At 40.3% G+C, this 21,580-nt stretch overlaps 2 protein-coding genes across 5 annotated transcripts in view; one reads left to right on the forward strand and one right to left on the reverse strand.

The window, feature by feature from the left end:
* The window catches only part of SNRK (SNF related kinase), a 105,636-nt gene extending 89,310 nt beyond the window's left edge, over positions 1 to 16,326 (reverse strand). Inside the window, exon 1 of one of the 4 annotated variants that reach the window (XM_036897215.2) lies at positions 16,192 to 16,326. The gene's annotated coding sequence lies outside the window, so the exon portion shown is untranslated. Of the gene's footprint in view, positions 1 to 15,753; positions 15,900 to 16,191 lie in introns of those variants that run through there. The other 3 variants (XM_057497315.1, XM_036897216.2, XM_057497312.1) reach the window with 3 other exon arrangements.
* LOC130679478 (nascent polypeptide-associated complex subunit alpha, muscle-specific form-like) lies at positions 15,841 to 18,506 on the forward strand. The gene is made up of 3 exons (XM_057488305.1): positions 15,841 to 16,032; positions 16,124 to 16,474; positions 18,384 to 18,506. Exons 1-3 carry the CDS (start codon positions 15,841 to 15,843, stop codon positions 18,468 to 18,470), a joined length of 630 nt encoding a protein of 209 aa, XP_057344288.1. The 3' UTR covers positions 18,471 to 18,506.
* The last annotated feature ends 3,074 nt before the right edge of the window (positions 18,507 to 21,580 follow it).

A 21,580-nucleotide genomic window follows, 5' to 3' on the forward strand; every position in this document is an offset into this window, starting at 1 on the left:
TTCAAACCCAAAGAAATACACTAACTGAAAGTAAAGGGATGGAAAAAAATATTTCATGTAACAAATAGTGAGAAAAAATCAGGAGTTACAGTACTTGTATCAGACAAAATAGACTTCAAAACAAAGAAAAAACAAGAAACAAAGAAGGACATTACATAATGATAAATGGGGCAGTCCAACAAGAGGATATAACCATTATAAATATCTATGCACCCAACACAGGAGCCCCAGCATATGTGAAACAAATACTAACAGAATTAAAGAGGGAAATAGAATGCAATGCATTCACTTTAGGTGACTTCAACACACCACTTACTCCAAAGGACAGAACAACCAGACAGAAAATAAGTAAAGAGACAGACGCACTGAACAACATATTAGAATGGATGGAGCTAACGGACATGTACACAATACTTCATCCAAAAGCAACAGGATACACATTCTTCTCAAGTGCACATGGAACATTTTCAAGAACAGATCATATACAGTTCACAAAAAGAGCCTCAGTAAATTCAAAAAGACTGAAATTGTAGCAACCGGCTTCTCAGATCACAAAGGTATGAAACTAGAAATAAATTACACAAAGAAAATGAAAAAGTCCACAAACACATGGAGGCTTAATAACATGCTCCTAAATAATCAATGGATCAATGACCAAATAAAAATAGAGATCAAGCAATATATGGGGACAAAGGACAATAATAATTCAATAACACCGCAAAATCTGTGGCACGTAGTGAAAGCCATGCTCAGAGGGAAATATATAGGAATACAGGCCTACCTCAGGAAAGAACGATCCCGTATGAACAGTCTAAACTCACAATTAACAAGCTAGAAAACGAAGAACAAATGAGTCCCAAAGTCAGTAGAAGGAGGGACAAAATAAAGATCAGAGAAGAAATAAATAAAACTGAGAAGAATAAAACAATAGAAAAAAAATCAATGAAACCAAGAGCTAGTTCTTGGAGAAAATAAACAAAATACATAAACCCCTAGCCAGACTTATTAACAGAAAAAGAGAATCTACACACATAAACAGAATCAGAAATGAGAAATAAAAATCATGACAGACACCACAGAAATACAAAGAATTATTAGAGAATACTATAAAAATCTATGTGCTAACAAGCTGGAAAACCTAGGAGAAATGGACAACTTCCTAGAAAAATACAACCTTCCAAGACTGACCAAGGAAGAAACAGAAAATCTAAACAGACCAATTACATACAAGCAATGAAATTGAATTGGCAATCAAAAAATTACCAAGAACAAAGCCCCTGGTCCAGATGGATTCACCACTGAATTTTATCAGACATATACAGAAAACATGATACCCATTCTCCTTAAGGATTTCCAAAAAACAGAAGAGGAGGGAATACTTCCAAACTCATTCTATGAAGCCAGCATCACTCTAATACCAAAACCAGGAAAAGACCCCACAAAAAAAGAAAATTACAGACCAATATGGCTAATGAACACAGATGCAAAAATACTCAACAAAATATTAGCAAACAGCAATTCAAAAATACATCCACAGGATTATATACCATGACCAAGTGGGATTCATCCCAGGGGTGCAAGGACGGTACAACATTAGAAAAACAATCAACATCATCCACCACATCAACAAAAAAAAGGACAAAAACCACATGATCATCTCCATAGACGCTGAAAAAGCATTTGACAAAATGCAACATCCATTCATGATAAAAACTGTCAACAAAATGGGTACAGAGGGCAAGGACCTCAACATAATACAGACCATATATGACAAACCCACAGCCAACATCATACTTAACAGTGAGAAGGTGAAAGCTTTCCTGCTAAGATCAGGAAAAAGACAGGGATGCCCACTCTCCCCACTGTTATTTAACACAGAACTGGACGTCCAAGTCACAGCAATCAGAAAAAAAAAACAAACAAAGAAATACAAGGCATCCAGATTGGTAAAAAAGAAGTCAAACTGTCACTATTTGCAGATGACATGATATTGTATATAAAAAACCCAAAAGACTTCACTCCAAAACTACTAGAACTAATATCTGAATTCAGCAATGTTGCAGGAAACAAAATTAATACACAGAAATCTTTTGCTTTCTTATACACTAATGAACTAGCAGAAAGAGAAATCAGGAAAACAATCCCATTCACAGTTGCATCAAAAACAATAAAATGCCTAGGAATAAACCTAACCAAGGAAGTGAAGGACCTATATCCTGAAAAGTACAAGACACTCTTAAGAGAAATTAAAGAAGACTCTAACAAATGGAAACTCATCTCATGCTCTTGGGTAGGAAGAATTAATATTGTCAAAATGGCCTTCCTGCCTAAAGCAAGCTACAGATTCAATGCAATCCCTATCAAAATACCAACAACATTCTTCAATGAACTGGAACAAATAGTTCTAAAATTCATGTGGAACCACAAAAGACCTCGAATAGCCAAAGCAATCCTGAGAAGGAAGAATAAACCAAGGGGGATCTCACTTCCAAACTTCAAGCTATACTACAAAGCCACAATAATCAAGACAATTTGGTACTGGCACAAGAACAGATCCACCGACCAGTGGAACAGAATAGAGACTCCAGACATCAACCCAAACATATATGGTCAATTAATATACAGTAAAGGAGCCATGGATATACAATGGGGAAATGACAGCCTGTTCAGCAGCTGGTGTTGGCAAAACTGGACAGCTACAAGTAAGAGAATGAAACTGGATCATTGCCTAACCCCATACACAAAAGTAAATTTGAAATGGATCAAAGACCTGGATGTAAGTCATGAAACCGTAAAACTCTTAGAAAAAAACATAGGCAAAAATCTTTTGGACACAAACATGAGCAGCTTCTTCATGAACATATCTCCCTGGGCAAGGGAAACAAAACCAAAAATGAACAAGTGAGACTATATCAAGCTGAAAAGCTTCTCTACAGCAAAGCATACCATCAATAGAACAAAAAGGCATCCTACAGTATGGGAGAATACATTCATAAATGAAGATCCAATAAAGGATTGACTTCCAAAATACATAAAGAGCTCACACACCTCAACAAACAAAAAGAAAATAATCCAATTAAAAACTGGGCAGAGGATCTGAACAGACACTTCTCCAAAGAAGAAATTCAGATGGCCAACAGGCACATGAAAAGATACTCCACATCACTAATCATCAGAGAAATGCAAATTAAAACCACAATGAGATATCACCTCACACCAGTTAGGATGGCCAACACCCAAGAGACAAACAACAACAAATGTTGGCAAGGTTGTGGAGAAAGGGGAACCCTCCTACACTGCTGGTGGGAATGTAAATTAGTTCAACCGTTGTGGGAAGCAGTATGGAGGTTCCTCAAAAAACTAAAAATAGAAATACCATTTGACCCAGGAATTCCACTCCTAGGAATTTACCCTAAGAATGCAGCAGCCCAGTTAGAAAAAGACATATTTACCCCTATGTTTATCACAGCACTATTTACAATAGCTAAGAAATGGAAACAACCTAAGTGTCCATCAGCAAATGAATAGATAAAGAAGATGTGGTACATATACACAATGGAATATTATTCAGCCATAAGAATGAAACAAATCCTACCATTTGCAACAACATGGATGGACCTAGAGGGTATTATGCTCAGTGAAATAAGCCAGGTGGAGAAATACACGTATGAAATGATTTCACTCATCTGTGGAGCACAAGAACAAAGAAAGAAAATGAAGGAGCAAAACAGCAGCAGACTCACAGAACCCAAGAAGGGACCAACAGTTACCAAAGGGTAACTGACTGGGGAGGATGGGTGGGAAGGGAGGGATGAGGGGGAAAGGGGGCATCACAATTGGCATGTATAATGTAGTTGGTGGGGACATGGGGATGGCAGTATAACACAGAGAAGACATGTAGTGACTCTATAGCATCTTACTACACTGATGGACAGTGACTGTAATGGGGTATGTGGGGGGACTTGATAATAGGAGGAGTCTAGTAAGCATAATGTTGTTCATGTAATTGTACATTAATGATAGCAAAAAAAAAAAAAGTGAGTGTCTAGGTAACCATTAAGCACAAGGTCACATGAGCCTGGAGGAAAAGGAGTACAAACAGGTGGGGCAAAGTAGACAGGAAAGGTACATAACCTCTAGGTGAGAAAACAAGTGTACTGCTGGGGTTGAGGAGAGGAAGAGGGACTGATTCTGCTGCACTAATGAGACCAGCAAAGTCATGGGCACGAACCCACGTCTAGCAGTAGGTGAACCCTGGGATGGTTACCTGGTTCTTCAGCTCCAAGTGGGCTATGGCAGGCCCTGCCCTTACCCTTGCCTGCTTATCTCTTCCCAACAGTCCCTGTTTGATCCATTGTCTCTGTCTGGCAAGGCAAGTGTGGGAGTTCGGTCTAGCTAAACACTGGTTCTGAAGGGCCAATGATGGATGTGAATCCCAGCTGGTCAATCACTAGCCATGGGACCTCAGCAAGACCCAATTTCTCTGTATGGTCAGTTTCCTCATTTAAAAAATGTATATAGCAAAGAGTATAACCTCACAGGTTGTGGTGAAGAATAAATGAGTTAATATAGGTTAAGGGTTTAGAATACAGCCTGGCACAGAGTAAGCATTCAGTCAATGCCAGCCACTACCACCACCACCACCATCATTGTTATAATGATGGTAGTCTCCCTCACCCAAGCGGAAATTCTTTTACTATTCCACTCTACTTCAAGAGAATGAATTAACTGAGCTATTCTGTTTCCTAAAATGTGTTAAAATTAAAAATGATTGATGTAAGACTGCAATATAAAGGAAATAATGTCTCTAGCTGGGCATCAAAGCCTGATGATTTTTTAATAAAACATGCCACAACATCTAAGTATTTACTTTAAAAATGATATTAAGATGACTTTCTATTAAATCTACCCTTTCAAAAAGAACTAAATGTTCCATTACATTTTTCCCCAGAAAATATATTCTTATAGAAAATCTGGAAAATACAGAATAGGAAGTAGAAAGAATAAAAAGGTTCCATAGACCTTCCACTGAAGATAGGCACTATTTATATTTTGGTGGTCTTTCTGCAAATATTTATAATACACAGCTTCTTCTTTATTTTGCTTTACAAACATGTGATCATTCTGTCCCTAATGATGTATCTTGTATCCTACTTTTTCACTTGGTATATCACTTCCCTTTTAGTAGAAAAGGAAATAGATACTTGTATTTATATATATCCAGAGTTATCCACTGGATTGACTGAATATTGCTATGCGATTATCATGGAGTATTATGTAGTATCAGTCTGCCGTCACTGGGTAGAATCAAAATGGAAAAATAATTAAAAAGTTAAAGTCAATTATTCTGAGAAATGTCCTCACAGGCAAAACTGTACCTCCAAACATCTAAGAAAGTTAGTTAATACAATACATAATTATGAAATTATGAAAGAAATATCTGTACAGTGCAGGAAAAAATACAATTAGAACATATAGACTGGAGAAAAGAGGAGGATTTTTTAAAAATCATCCATTGTTCTACCCCCTGTGATAGCCTCTACTAACATTTTGGTGAACAGCCTCCAAAATTATCTTCTATGTATAATATATGCCCAGACACAAATTTTTAAAATAAAATGGGATAATATACAGACATGAGTGTGGGGAGTAATCATTTTCTGAAGTATTTCTCTCCACAAAACAAGCTGACAGAAGTTCACTCTGGAAAATTTGGAAAATGCAAAAAGGCACAATGGTGGTGGTGGTGATGAATCACCTATAATCTCATCTAGGTTTACCCTCTTCAGGTTTGAGTATATATCCTTTAGACCTATATTTTTTTACAAAGCAAAGTATATGAAGTTTGAGAAGTACTTTTTCCTCCACTTTATATAATGAACATTTTCCCCTGGACTATTCTTTTAAATCAGTATTTTTAATGACTACATAGCTAAGATGACATCTTTTAAAACAGCCAAGTCACTAAATTAGGCCATTCTAAAGCAGTCTCATTTAGCATTTGCTCACACATATGCATACCATAGGCTGGGCCTAAATGAAATAGGTCAACTAGTCAAGGTTGCTTATTATATGGAAATCCATGAATCCATGCTTTGAGAAACAACTACTAGTATGTGTTGCAAGAATACACTGATGTTCTCACAGCTCAAGAGAGCAGAAGCAATGAAGTGTGCGGGTGTGGCTGGAGAAGAGGAAGGAAGTGTGGGTGGCCCTACACATATTTTGCAAGCTGCTGAAAACAGTTGTAGAATGAGCCTCTGTTAAACCTACTGTCAATTTGGAATTCACCCTGTAATTCTTGTCAAACTTCACTTTTAGGTTTTCACTGACATCATCACCACTATCAAGCAAATGTCATCAGAAGCAGTAAGGACAAAACAGCACCCTGAACAAGGGTGGCTCTGCGTGGACTGCCTTTATGAGCCAACCCACAGCATGAAACAGTATAGGAAGTTTAAACAAAGAAGGCCATGCACAAAAATTACAGACTCTTTCTACATTTTGTTTGGAATATTATAAATTTCCCCCCAAAATCAGACCACCAATATTCGCATATACAAAAATCTTCCAAACAAATTAAATGTTTAAAAAAAAAATCTGTGCAAATGTTCTCCTTCTAATAGACAACTGAAAGATGAATTTTTACAAAGCCACACTAAAACTGTATTTAAGCTTCTTACACAAGGAAATTATATGGTATTTTTTACTAATACAAAAAAATGAAAACTGTAATCTTATTCATGGGAAATATCAGACTAAACTTAACATTTATAAAAAAGCCAACTTAAATGAAGGAATTAACACTCTCAATGAATATTACCTCCCTGATCTTAATGCTAAAATTTCAAAGATACCTATAATAAAATGGTATAGACTGAAGGGAAGACAGTAGACTAAAACCTCCAGGATATCAACAGCCTCCAGGTCAAGCAAAATAAACACTACCCTACCACACAGCTATCACTACTGTTGTCTTTATCCAAAGTAAATAGTAGTCCACATTGCTAGATTAGCACCCCTCCTCCTGGGAGATATCAATATAAGCTATACAATAAAGATGAAGAAACTTTAAGTAGGTCAACAGGTCCTAAATTACAGAAAAATCCAGTTATCCACTGGATTGACTGAATATTGTTATGTGATAATCATGGAGTATTATGTAGTATCAGTCTGCAGTCACTGGATACAATCAAAATGGAACAACAAATTAAAAAGTTAAGTCAATTATTTTGAGACATGTTCTCATAGGCAAAACTGTACCTCCAAACGTCTAAGAAAGTTATCTTCTAAGGGAAGGTAACTGCCTACTAAGATATGCTCTGAAATACTACATTCAATAAATGTTTTCTTCCATGCAGTCAATTTTAAAGGACTCAGCCAGGAGATGACCAGGCATGGGCGGTTGAAATGCTGAGTCTCTCAAGGCAGTGACTGGGTTGCCAATCTGGATCAATCCCCGTAAGTGCTGGTTAAGTAACCTTTATTTTTGCTAAGTAAAACAAACTACAGTCCAGGATGCATCAAGGAATATAATCAGGAGTCAAGCAATTGATTAACTGATGTAGGCAAGTACTTGGTATTTGTAGAGAGAAAGGGTTAACATCCAAGCCAGAAAACCTGGACTGGCAGTGCAGATAATAACGCTCAAATTCCAAGACAGAATCTGCCTCCCTTTAAAGTGATAAAAAATGCTAAGGATGTCACCATTTTTCCCTAAGGGTGAGACTTAAAAATTAATACAGTACAGACCTGGTATAAAGTGCTCACATAATAAATGAGGACTTAAGAAAAAGCTGGTGTGTAGAAATTACTCCAAAATAAATAAAGCCAACCCACAAATAGTTCTGTTGCCAGGAAAACAGAGTATTAAGTTGGAAGCATTGGGGAACTGAAAAACTTTATCTAAATCTCACCTCCAAACTCTTATTAACACTGTCAAAACTCCCTATCATCTTTTTTTTCCCCTGCTGATACTGTGATGAAGATGGTTATTTAAAAATGAAAGAATGTTGGAACAGAAAAAAAAAATCCATAAACAAAATACTGGCACCAAACACTTCATTTACTTAAAAGACAGAATCACTTGGGGATTCTCTTAAATTGCTGGGACAGCAAATTATCCTTCTGAAAAGCAATGTGGCAATACACATATCAAGAGCCTTAAAATAATTAATATCCTTGATATAATAAGTTACTACTAGATTTATGTCTTAAAAGAAATAAAGATGCAGGCAACTATTTATATTCAACAATATTGAGTGAAATTTATATAGCCAAAAAAAATCCCCAGAAATAACCTAAAGGTATACAATAAGGAAATGGTTGAATAAGTCACATACAGTATTCTTAACAATAACACTATGCTGCTATACTTTGAGGCTATTTAATCTCATGGGGAAATTCTCACAATAAAATGTTAAGTAAAAAAATTCATATACCAAATGTCATGGTATATGATCCCAATTAAAAAAACGTAACTAATCTGCCTATATATTTATTTTAAACATACCAAAATGTTAAATGGTAAAATTGAATTTTTTTTTCTCTATGCTTTTCAGTTCTTTTCAGATTTTTGGCAATGAATGTGTGCTTTTATAACCTAGAAGAGGCAGAAGTTATTAAAATTTTGACTTTCTGCACATAATTATTCAGTTTACTTTTCCACTGGGATCTATGAAATAAATCCATTTTCCTGAGAACATACTGTCTAAAGCCTATTTATATAATCTTAATAAACAAGATATATTCAGTGAGGGACAAGTATGCAATTTCTTCAGGCTGAGGAAGGGACAAGAACACTGAGTCTATTTTCATACACAAATATCTGAACCCTAATTGCACAGGATACAACCCTGTCCTTTAGAATCTTATAAATAAGTTGTCTACATATAAAAAGATAAATAATTACACAAGTTACCCTAGGTGAGGTGTGCCAAAGGAAGAGTAAGAGACACTAAAGGCAGGATCCCCAAGGACAAGGGCAGCCCAAAGACCAGGACTGACCCTTTATCAGGGGGTAATGAACACATTCCTAAAAGTGGGGGAAACTGAGGCAGCAGAGTGTACATGGCTGTCTGGTTTCAGAAAGGAGAACATCAGTCTGGGCGAGGTTATGATTTGGGGTAGAAGTGAGTCACGTTCAGTAGGGTTAAGAAGGCTAATCATGAAAAATAACTAATAGCTCCCCACGTAAGCAACTGTGATGAATACTTACGTTCTCAGAAATGGAAAACTTGCCACACTACATAACTCACCAGAAATCTATTTCTGAATTATACTTAAGTTTAATTAGAATATCATTAAAGAGTCAAAAATGCACAGAAGCAGCTTCATCACAGAGTTGACAAGAGGCCTCAGCAAAAGAGGAAATCTTTAGGTTGTAACATGAAAGAAACATGGGAATAAGAAATAAGGCCAACAGAGAATTTGAACCAATTTTAAAAGTTCAGTCTACTTTAAAGTTCTCCACAAAGCATCAATTTTTGTTTTGTCTTAGATTAGATCTGCCATTACCACACATACTACTTTCCTAAAAACCCACTATCAACCTAAATAGGTTTATATAGAAATGAGCCCCACAGAAAAATCACAACTGACTTTTCTTTCACTGTTTCATTTCAGATTTTTTTAATGTCCTTTTCTGCTACAACTGCCCATTTTACAATTCCAGTTTTGTTGTAATGTAGATCTCAAAATTTTTGAGTAAACAATTTACTTGGAATCTAAGTATGTACTGGACTCTTTATATTTGTCATATCATTTATTCCTTACAACGAGCAATGTAATGGAAGTATCATACCCTTTTTACAAATGAAAAAGCAGGATCAAAATGGGTAAGGACTTTTTTAAGCATTGCCTGGGCTGGACTCCAGGTCCCACTGACTACTGGGCCCTGCAATTTTTCCTGCAATGCCTCCCTTTTACCTACACCTTTCTAATTCCCAGGGAAATGACAACACCAAAATAAATCTATTTTGACATTTCTGGTGTTCCTACAATTCTAATATGCCGTGTGATTTACCTGGCTCAGCAACCAATTAAATGGAGGACATTCCCTAGCACCACCAGAAAAGACATACCTAATAAGCGTTAACAAATGATTCCATTAAAAACTTTTTTAAATATTCAGAAACTGCTTTTCAAGTTGAAAAGAAATCATAAACAAATAACCATTCAAAAGACAGACTGAGATAATTATTGGTCACCTAAAATCGTAATGACACCTTGAAAATAACTTTCACCATAGAGTTTGCACACAATATTTGATGGCAGATTCCTCCCCAGAGCAGCCAATACCAAGCAAGTAATTCAGGTAAAATTTAGGGAGGTTCTATAAGCTGCTTAAAAACTTTATCTTTTCCTAAACTGCAAGTTTAATACAGTTTGCAAATTATATTCTCTCCATTTGTTTCTGAAAAAGCATTTTCCTTCACAAGAGGATTAGCAGTATAAATTGCTATATAAAATAGGAGAGCAAAGGACAAAATCAAGCCCTGAAACCAAAGACTGAATATTTTCATTCTAAATTTCTTCAGTAGCACTTATAATACTTGATGCCAAGAGAAAACTGTTTAACCTGTGGAAATGAAATAAAAACAGAAAGGTAAACTTTAAAAATTCATTCTGCTTTTGTCCACTGCTAAATAAAAAAACTGTAGTTTTACTACTTTTTAAAAGAGATCCATGAACACAGTACACTCTAGCTTCATAATCTGCCCATGAGTATTTGTTAGTATAGTCTTAAACCTACAATGAATTTTCTCTAGATAAGTTATATAAGTAACATATTATTTGAAATACAATCTAATATGGCCAGCTTTTATTTGTTCATTTAATAAATGTATCCACTGCACTATGGTGCTGCTGCTCCCATGCTCCCATTTGCTGAATAAATGAATTTTGATCATTAAAAAATTTTGTATTTTCGGTGAATGCTATACTCAGCAGGCCCTGAGATACAGAGATACAGATACAAATTCTAACATATTATTTGAAATACAAACCAACATGGCTGAATATTAAACCCAATTTGACATCTTAAACATTTTTCCCTAGCAATATAATAACCTAAGAGGTACACGCACATATAGAGAGCTTAGGGAACATCAGACAGGAGCTGGGATAGCATCCTAAGATTCAGCATTTCAATGTACCACATGGCCAACTTGACATGTTTTCTTCACCATGGAGGTGCACTTTAAAAATGATCAAAATTCATTTATTCAGCAGATGGGAGCAGCAGCATCACAGTGCAGTGGAAAGAGTACCATAGCATCTGGAGTTCCACAAGTTACCCAACTTCTACCAACAGGCATGTCCTTATCTACAAAGATAATCACAGCCTTGAACAGTGATTACAAAAGCTAAACGGGATAATACATATTAGTAAGGTGTGAGTGAGATCAAAATCACCCAATAATTTTCTTCCCTGACTTCAGAACTGGCCTCTATCCCAGGAGTCTTATATTTGAGAGGGATTGTACACTTAGTTCCCCTTTTTATTTTTATATCAGTACCCTCGCCCCTAACTGGCCCAACAAACTGCCCCTCAATGTCTCCAACTGCGCATACTAGGAAGGCTCCAGCCTCAAGTCCTTTACAATCCCTTACAGGGACAGGCAAGCCAGAAGAGCTGTTTGTTTCCCATAAATCTGCCTTGGGAAGTTCATAGGATGCATCCAGAGGAATTCATTTTTTGTTTGAGCTAAGAATCAAAATTGGTGATGGTGGGAAAGAAGCTTTCCTGAAAAGACCTGAGAGCTTACTGTGCCATTAGCGTGCTTTAGGGTCCAGCTTAAAGGTCGTCTTCTTCCCCATATCCCTGCACACCTCTGCCCTCAAAGCACACATTTTTTTCCATTATGGCCCTTAACACAACTGTGGTTATATAATTATTTGTGCCATTCTGTGATTAACAATCTGAGCCACCACATTCAACTCAATAATAAATTCAGTCCATGTTAGGCCCATGTCCATTTTACTCAGCTCTGTATCTCAGGGCCTGCTGAGTATAGCATTCACCGAAAATACAAAATTTTTTAATGATCAAAATTCATTTATTCAGCAAATGGGAGCATGGGAGCAGCAGCACCATAGTGCAGTGGATACATTTATTAAATGAACAAATAAAAACTGGCACTAAAAAGTAAAGAATCCTGAGAAGGGGAAGGCAATCAGAGATGACAGTTAAACCACAGTGGCAGAAAAGTCACAATCAGACTGCAAGGGCAGGACCAGAGCTAGGAGTCTGGTCAACAGACCACTGACAACATCTCCAGGTAGATCACTACTGAAAAGCTTGTAAGTGAGGGCACCCTGTGAGGGCTGTGATGATGAGGATGTTACAGAGGAGACACGTTTATGAAGTAGATTTCAAGAGCTCAATGCACAGGGGCAAAACAAAGAGGGAAATCTTGAATGATTCTAGTAAAGACTGGTAGCCGGTGGTACCATTCACTCAGAGTAGAAATACAGGACAGGAACAAACATTTCCTGAGCATCTACTACATGCTACTATAGAGTGGAAGATTTGCTTCTGGTTCTGAAATTCCATGAAGGGGAAACCATTTGAATCGAGCCCAGCTGTATTGAAAGGAGTATGGTTTCTATTAATAGGCTGATAAAATCAATAAACTAAAGTTTAGATTTTTAAGCTTTCTTCATCAAGACACTTCTTCGGTACACTGACTATGCATGAAGCATTACACCAGTCTGGAGATGTAAAAATCAAATAAGTAGCCTCTGCCTTCCAGGAGCTGAGGTCTTTTGAGTCTGAGGAAGATAACTGCATGTCAGCACCTGAGAAATGAGGCCTCATGAGGCTCTGATGTGACCAGTGACATGAATGACCTGTAACTCACACTTCTGGGGCACTGATTTCATAACCTGCATTATACTTCCAAGCCAATACATAGCTGAAGAAGTATGTATATAGACAGACAGACAGATCCAAACTTACTTTGAGCCTGCAGACACTCCAGAACTTAAAACAGCAAGGTGCTTAGACAGATAACACCCTCTGATTTTGCAGTAACTGCTGAGCAGCCACACAGCAGCAGTTTGGAGGGTTCAACACAAGGAGAATGAAAGAGGCCTGATTTGTCATGGAAGAGACTACACGAGCAGAGGCCAAATGCTGGAGGTGCCAAAGCAGACTCTCAAGTGGCTCTGGAAGTACAGCAGGGAAGTAAGTGTTCAGGGAAGGTAGAGAGGAATCCTCTTTAAACAGCTTCCTCCCCTACCACCAGCAAGAAATGCTTTCCCATGGGATATAAGGCCTCAACTCAGAGCAGATGTACAGAAAGAGAGATGAGGAAATGTTCCACAGTGTGAGTAACAGCTCCAGATCATCCAGAGCAGACAACACACTTCCAGGACTCACTGGTGAGGCTATTAAGTGCCAAATAAAACAAAATGTCAAAACACTTCCCCCTCGGTGCCCAGTTACTGCCTCATGCCTTCCCTTTCCTTTTCATACTATTAAAAAACAAAACAGCTGCATTGTCTTTATCTTCTCAACTCCTTTTCACTAACTTGAATTTAAGTTCTTCCTCTACCATTTGACCTTGTCTTCTCATCCTCCCTGAATCCTCTGAACCCTTTCCCCTGTTCTCTGCACAGAAACTCTACCTACCTTCATGACCAGTTCAACCATCACCTCCTTTGTGGAGCATTTCCGAATCAGACTGTCCCTTGCCCCCATCTCTGTGCTTCTGTAGAATTTTGCCTATGCCTCAAAACCGCATTTGTTGGATCCTATTATTACTGTTTACCTGGGTGTCCCCAACAGCCAGTCAACATCTAAAGGCAGGAACTGGTTTTTACTCATTTTTCTATTGCTATCCTCTAACCTAGGGCCCCAAAAATACATACACAAAGTCTCCATGAATAAGTAATCATTGGTTAAGTTTACCTTCAAAACTGCTAGAATCCACTCAACTTTTCCACCTCAGTTGCTTTTTTTACCTGTGTGTACATGCACACTGGGAAGTAACTAAATGCTAAGTAACAGTTTTCTTATAAAGCATTTTGCTAAAAACTCTCTTTTGGTTGTTAAGCAAACAGCTGCCATGCAGTAAAATTGAGTCTTTTGAGTTCTTCATATTTGTTTTTTAATTTCTAAAATTCTGACTACATGGAAAGTTCACTTGTACCCTTTTCTTCCTGGGCAGTGTAATAAGCTCTTAGGCTCAGACAAGATGCTACAGGGAAGAAATTATGCCTTTTTTATACAAGTGCTTAGAACCATCGCTGCTCAATTATCTCCAAAAATAAATAGCTTTTTTTCTATTTAGTTTCACTTTCTATATGAGAAAAACACCGATAGTAAAGTTTAGATGAATAGTAATACTTCCTGTGACCAGCAAAAATATCACGAAAGCCCTTCAATTTTAATAAGGACATGTAAAAGCCTTTGTTTTAGGGCTATGGGAATAAATTTGAACATAAAGACTGAATCTGAGCTTCTGTTCTAGAAAAATAAAAATCAATATAACTTCTGAGTTCTCATATATTTTAAACTGATGGATCTTACTGCAAAAAGGCAGAAAAACTCTGAATAATAAAAAAATAGAGTAATTTTTGCACACAAAAATAAAACAATAAAAACAGATTGTGCAAATTAAAAAAATAGAAAGGTGACACTCAATAAGTTCCCAGCCTGGAAAGCTTTCAAGATGGAGTTTTAAGAAAAGTTAGCACCACGCACTTGATTTTCAATTACTACACTGCTTCAATATGTGACCTTGGGAATGTCACATAATTTCTCTCATTTCTAGTACTGCAAAATGGGAATGTCATCTGTTTTCCTAGCAGGGACAATCAGAAAAGAATCAATATGGTTCTTTAAGGAAGCTTGTCTAATTAGTATGCTTTAATCACCACTTGTACAGTACATTCGTCTTCAAGAATCCAATTTCAAGAGAAATATTTAAGCAGACGTTGAAGACAGATTTCCTTAAGGGAATGATTTTATAAATCTGTAAAGCAATGTAACAAAATTATAAATTAACAAGTTGATTACATAAGCGTGACAACTCCAGGCTTTAAAGTACACTGATACACATTCTGATACAATAAGACTGATTTGAGACATAGCACCCCAAACCTGGACAAGGAACCCAAACTGAGGTAGCTGGTATTTTATAAGAATTCGGTAGAAATTCAACAGGATACCCAACATTTGCAGTTCCATCATCATGCTTCACCTTAAACCCTGCTAAAATGTGAAAGGCGTTACGTCTTTGAGTAATGCACTCAATTAAATGGAAGGGGAAAAAAAGTAACAACAGTTCGGAAGGTCCTATTATCGTCAGACGTCTATAGATTTAAAAACCCTGCTGCTATATTCCCCCCAGCTACTGGATTTGAACCGAACTCCCTACGAAGCTATTGGATTGTATCTGACCCAGCTGCTAGGAAAAGCACAGCTCCAAGGACCCCCAGAATAAACGGCTGTCACTTTGCTGGATACCAAGTCCAAGTAACAGGCAGGAAGGTTTATGCAAAACGGTCCAGAAAGAAATCAACAGGCGATGACTTAAAGAAAAGAACGGAGGTTTCCCAATCTGCAAAATTCTAGCTCTCCCTCGGGGAACAGCACTGCTCCTCCTTCCTTACCCCGATGCCCCTTCTCTAAACAACAATACCCCCATTCTATTGTAAGGCTGAAGCATTACCAAGGACCTCCCCTTGCTGCGGCCAGATTTCTAGATTGGTTTGAACAGGGAAATCACATCGGAGAATACACACCCCACGAGAGAACCTGGGCGCAGGGAGCCCAGCCGGCGCTGAGCTCAGCGGCGCCGCACTCGGCCCGCTCCAGGGCGGGGCGCGGAGATGCGGGCGCCTCCCGAGGTGCCGCAATCCGGCCGCAAGGGCAGGGCCTCCGGGTGCCCGCGGCCGGCCGCCGCGGTGACGGCTCCCGCCCGGGCCCCGCCGCCGCCCCGCGTCCAGGCCGCGCCGCCGCCTCGCCGGGTCTCGGCCGCCGCAGCCCCAGCCCCGGGTCCTCCCGGGCACGCGCTGCGGCCGGCGCGGGGAGCGCGGGGCGCGCAACTTACTTTCCTCCTGCGGCGGGCGCCCCTTCCCCGGCCCCCAGCCCGGCAACGGCGGAGGCCACTAGACGGAGGAGGCCGGCCCTGCGCCGCCGCCCGGCCGCCGCGCCCGGCCGCGCCCCGCGCTCGCCCCTACCTCAGCCGGCAAGCGGGTGGCCGTTCGCAACGGCCGCGGCGCCGACGACTGCCTACCGGCCGCCAGAACCCCGCACCCAGCGCGAGTCATAGTACAGGACGGGCAGCCGGCGCGGAGGGGTGGGGTCCGACTGCGCCTGCGCAGGGCGCGCGTCACTGTGACGCGGCACCTGGGCGCGGGGCCGCGGGGGCAGGGAGCACCTGCGGGCGCCGGCGGGTGTGCTGGAGGGCGTCTGGGGCTCGTCTCCTGTCCCGACCCTGGCGAGGCTGGGCAGCGGCTGACGGTAGGGAGAGGGCGAGGCGCCGAACAGGATGTGGGGCGGCTGTGGAGGAGGAACACGGGGCAATAGCTGAGAAGTTTAGCGCGTGCTGTTGGGGACAGTCGGAGGGAAGGGGCCGCGCACGCACTCGGCTCGGCGTCCTGGGGCCAGGGTCCCGGGGCTGCACGCACTGCACACTTTCAAAAAGGTTCACCCCATCTCTCGCCCAGGTTTAAGCACGGAGAGGGAAAAAAAATCAAACAGACAGTCATAAATATAGACATGCATTTTCCCCCCTGTAGTTTCTTAGCCCCGGAAACCCAATTTAAAGGAATTTTGCTGATTTTGTTGCTATTTGATCAAAAGGAAATAAGCGCTGGCTGAAGGCAGCGCTGGCTGTAAAGATCAGCGGGAGACACTGGCCTGGCCAAATTGCCAGCTTTGGACACAGCGTCGAACAAGCAAAAGTAGTGAAAAGTATTAAAGTATATTAAGTCAAGGCCTCAAAAGGCATTAGCCGTAGTATTGGATAGTTAAGCCGCATGGTCACTAGGCCGGATGATTCGGGAAAAGGGGCATACCCTAGCGGGGAGTGGGCAGGCGACTCCTGACTTCCACCTTGGGAAACTTGGGGCTCAATGCAGGTCATCTCCCGGGGGTTTCTGGAAGGGAGCACCAACTAGCCAGGTGCCAGGTTTCTCCAGCCTGCTTTTCCCTTACTGTGTTTCCCTTCTCTGCACACACACCCCACCCCACCCGCTGCCTCCAATAAAGGACGCCTAGCAAAGAACACAAGCAAGAAAAAAAAAGTTGCTAAGATGCTCCTCCATGTTTGATTAAATTGACTGGACAGAGAAGAGAAGTCTAGATTGCAAATGTCAGAAGGTTTTCTTTCAGACTCTCTCCACATCATCAGTTTAGTATGTCTGAAGATAATTGAGAAGAGTAGGACTGTTGGGAGGTGCAAACCCCTAGGGTAATAACACAAAAGGTTTTCTATTAAAGGGGGACTGCCAGTTGCCCTAATGCTCTAGCATAGGGTGATGGATCATTGGCTGGGCAGAGCCTCAGACTGGGCCTGGGCCCCTTAGGGCTGAGTCAAGTCCCCAAATCTAGGATCACTCTGACTTAGAAAGACCATAAAGAATAATCTCACTGTGACACTGACAGCAGGATGTTAAGCAAGAGCTCTTAATTTGGTTTGTGGAATTCATTTCCTTGTTGCCCGAAAGCTGGAAGGCCATGAACTTTTTCCTTCAGAGAGATACCACTATTCAGGGAACCCTATAGCTAAGAAAAGGGAAAAAATATACTACTCTAATGATCCCCCAAAGGAATTCCACTGGTTGAGGCCTCCACTGCCAGGTCTGTAGCCCCTGACATAGAACAGTAACTACAAAACAATGGGCACAACAGATAAGCCCTTGGAAAACAGTATTTATATTGTTGCTGTGTAACTTAGGTTTTGAATAAATTCTGTAAGGAAAACAATGGCCTAAAAATAGCAAACACTAAATTGAAAAGGAACAGAATAGTAAATTGATTTAAATAAAGTCAGCCACAACTCTCTTCCAGAGACAGGGATATAGTACTGGCCACATGGTAAATCATTTATTCCACCCCAGTGTTTCTTGGGAAGCTGGAGTGCTGCTGGCAAGAACATGACCCATTTTCAGTTCCACACCGTAAATGTGGTAACATGATATGATTATGCTTAGGCAATATTTTAAAATATTCAAGTACAAATTAATATATAATTTTGAGTTTAAGCAAATGTATTTGTTGTTAATGAAGAAACCCCTTTTCCAATCTGCCCTGGGGCTTTCCCTCACTACCCCTTGGCATCAGTTAGCATCTCTAACTCTTTTATCTCAGATGCCAGTTAAAGCCAGTGTGTGTGTAAGTGTACGTGTGTGTAATATGTTTTTGATAGTCACAGACAAGGATGAAAATGCCAGCCGTTAACTACTTGTTTGCAACCAGTGAACTAGGAGACATGGAAGACATTGCCCGGCATTGAATCCCAACCACGTTCCTGAAAGCCATGTGGCCTTAGGTAGGTTGCTTAACCTTCTGTTTGTTTCCTCTTCTGTATAATGGGACTGATGGTGATGATAATGACACCTTTCTTATCAAGTTGGTATAAAGCAGTGGTTCTCAAAGTGTACTTCCTGGACCAGCAGCATCAGCCTCACCTGAGAACTGAAATGCAAAGTGTTGGGCTCCACTTCAGATCTACTAAATCAGAAACTCTATGGTGTCTACGTTTTAAGAAGATTGCCATGTGATTCTGATGCAGGTTAGAGTTTGAGAACCACTGTTGACAGGATTGAGTATATATAAAGTATTAAAACAGTGCCTGGTACATGGTAAACAGTATATTAATAAATATGTTTAAATGATTGCAATGTGATATCGCCAAGATATACAAAGTTTAATTTAGGTCAAAAGAAGTATGTCCATGTTCCTTTAGAAACACGTCCTGCTTAATTCCTTGTCCAAAGACTTTAACATGACCCACCAAGGTCTTCATGATCTTGACTCTGCCTTGCTTACCCACTCTTTCTATCCTCTGTCATGACTCCAACCTTCTCAGTTCTCAGAAAAATAATTGCTTTTTCACACCTCCAAGCCTTTGCCCATTCTGTTCCTCTGCCTTGAAATGTCACCCACCCCTTTTCTCCACTTACCCTTCCAAACCAGACTCCAGTGTCTAGCCTCCTCTGTGGTGCCCCATCCCTGCCCAGTCACAGCCAGGACTTCTCGACCTTCCTGCACTTCCTACTTATCATGGGGTTTTATCGTAGTTTTGTAACTGTTTACTGTTCCATTTTCTCCCATTGCATCTCAACTCCTAGAAGACAAGGATTTTATTTCATTCAAATTTCTATTCATGCCACATAGCACTAAGGTTTTAAGTAGGCAGCCCAAGTCCGTGTGCCACAGACTTGGGGTATTTGTTTTTCCTTATAGGTCCTTTAAGAACTTGAATTAGAAAAAAAAAATTTGAATTAGTTGTGAACATTTTTAAATTGGGTAATTTAATTTTTTAGTTTAACTGTTTTATTGGGGTCTAATTTACATACTATAAAGTTCACCACATGGTGATTCATTGATTGTTAGGAAATGTAAAAAATTGTGCAACCATCACTGTAATCCACTTTTAGAATATTCCTGTCACTCCCAAAAAGTTCTCTCATGTATATTTGCTATTACTCACCCTCCAGTCTCCAGTCCTCATCAACCAGTTATCTGTTTTCCATCTCTGTAGATTTGCCTTTCCTAGAGGAAATGGTGTCACATAAACGGAGTCATGCAATGTGTAGTCTTTTGTGTCTGGCTTCTTTCACTTGCAGCATGAATGTTAAAGAAAAAAAAATCCAGTATCAGAACAGTTCAAACTTTTTAACAGGGGATTTACTAATTAGCCTTGGGGAAGCCAAGACTATCAGTGATGGAATTAACCCACCTCCATTCCTTGAGTTAGTTATCTTTACCCATTTGTCCTTCAGCCATGGACAGTCAAGAGAAGTGATCAGTAAAAGCAGTAACAAGTGTTCTTTCTCACAGGAGAAGTAGTTTTAAATTAAAGCCACGTGATCCCTAAATGTATGGACGCAGGACGGATGGCCCTTATGCTTCTGGGAGTAGGGTGTTGGGGCCCCTGCTAGGCCAACCTTAGCCTTCCGTTGCTGGTTGTGAGGAGGTCTCAGGTGGGGCTGGGTCTTCAGAGAGAAGCTGGAGGACCAAGGCAGCGGCACTCTGCAGTTCTGGGCAGCAGCTGTGTGTTCCTCGGTGTAGAGTCAGCTCAGTGTTTTAATGTCAGTGCACAGTACTGGCCGAATGTCAGTGCTGCTCTTGGCCATAAGTGAGGCCATAAGGTCGGGGGGCCTCTGGCAAAACAGGCCACGAGGCATTCTGGCATCCTGTGGATCACTAGAGCTCAGATGAGGCATCTATCTTGATGAAGGTGAGATTGGTCTGTCCCCTTACAGAAGGAGATAGAACACTTGGCAGCACAGGCCCTGCAGCTGGAGTTGGCATCTGATAACTGAACGGAGTGGAGCTGAGCCATCAGGGCATGGATGTCAAAACAGCTGATGCTTATTTCCTGAGGGCAGTCTTGCAAATAAAGCTTTACTCATGTCCAGCTCACAATTCTTTTTAACAACCCACCCTGTTTCAAAATCAAAGGGTGTTGGACATTTTATAAAAATAAAAGCAAGATAGAAAAAGCTGATTCATGACTCAAGACCAGTCTTCCAGAAATGGTAGTCCTGCCTTCAGTCTCGGCCTCCACTCCACTGCTTGCCTGGACTATAGAGTCCAGCAGAACTAACTGCTCACCATCCCAGCCTCCCTTGCAAGTAAGGGCAGCCATATGATCCAGTCTTGCCAGTAGGGTCTGGGTGGAATTCTTAAGTGGGGGCTGTGGAGGGAGCTTGCTTTTCTGATACAAAGGGACAGCTGCAGCTGGCTCTGGCCTTCTCCTCTCTTCCTGCCCTGATTGGGCCTGATGCCTGGAATAGGAGCTGCCATCTTGCAGGCATGAAAGAGAGGCCAAGAGAATCACTGCAGTGCTGGCTCTGGGCCTCATGAGCTTCTGAAAAAAATGCCAACAGCTGTCTGCTCCAGACTTTGCATTCTGTGAAAAATCAAAAACTATCCATTATGCTTACTTATAGCTGAAAGCATTCCTAATTAATACAACTAATGTAAACCATTACTTGTCATGGAGAGGCAAAAAGAGAAAGAGGAGGTTGTGGTGGTGAGAATTTTCCAAATCTAGTTAATACATAAGAAAGAAGCCATGGACATTTGTTCTCAAAGGCAAGGGTGATATCAGCCATTACTGAGTCAGCTCAAAATGACACAGAAGTCAACTTGGAGGGGTTTCCACTGGCCAAGGAGGGGACAATTTGAGAATCAAAAAACAATGACTTCAATGGATTAAACTGAGTTAAAAATGAATAAAGGGAAATAACCAAGCACTTATCCTGTCTTTCTGATATGAACTGTTATTTCAGAGCAACCAAAGAGATGGTAAAGAGATTTTTATAGAAGAATTCCAGCTAATAAAGACAGAAAGAATGATAGAATTAGAAAACCACCACATTGGAACACCTGATG

Source organism: Manis pentadactyla, chromosome 1, assembly GCF_030020395.1.
Source record: "Manis pentadactyla isolate mManPen7 chromosome 1, mManPen7.hap1, whole genome shotgun sequence".
NCBI lineage: Eukaryota > Metazoa > Chordata > Mammalia > Pholidota > Manidae > Manis > Manis pentadactyla.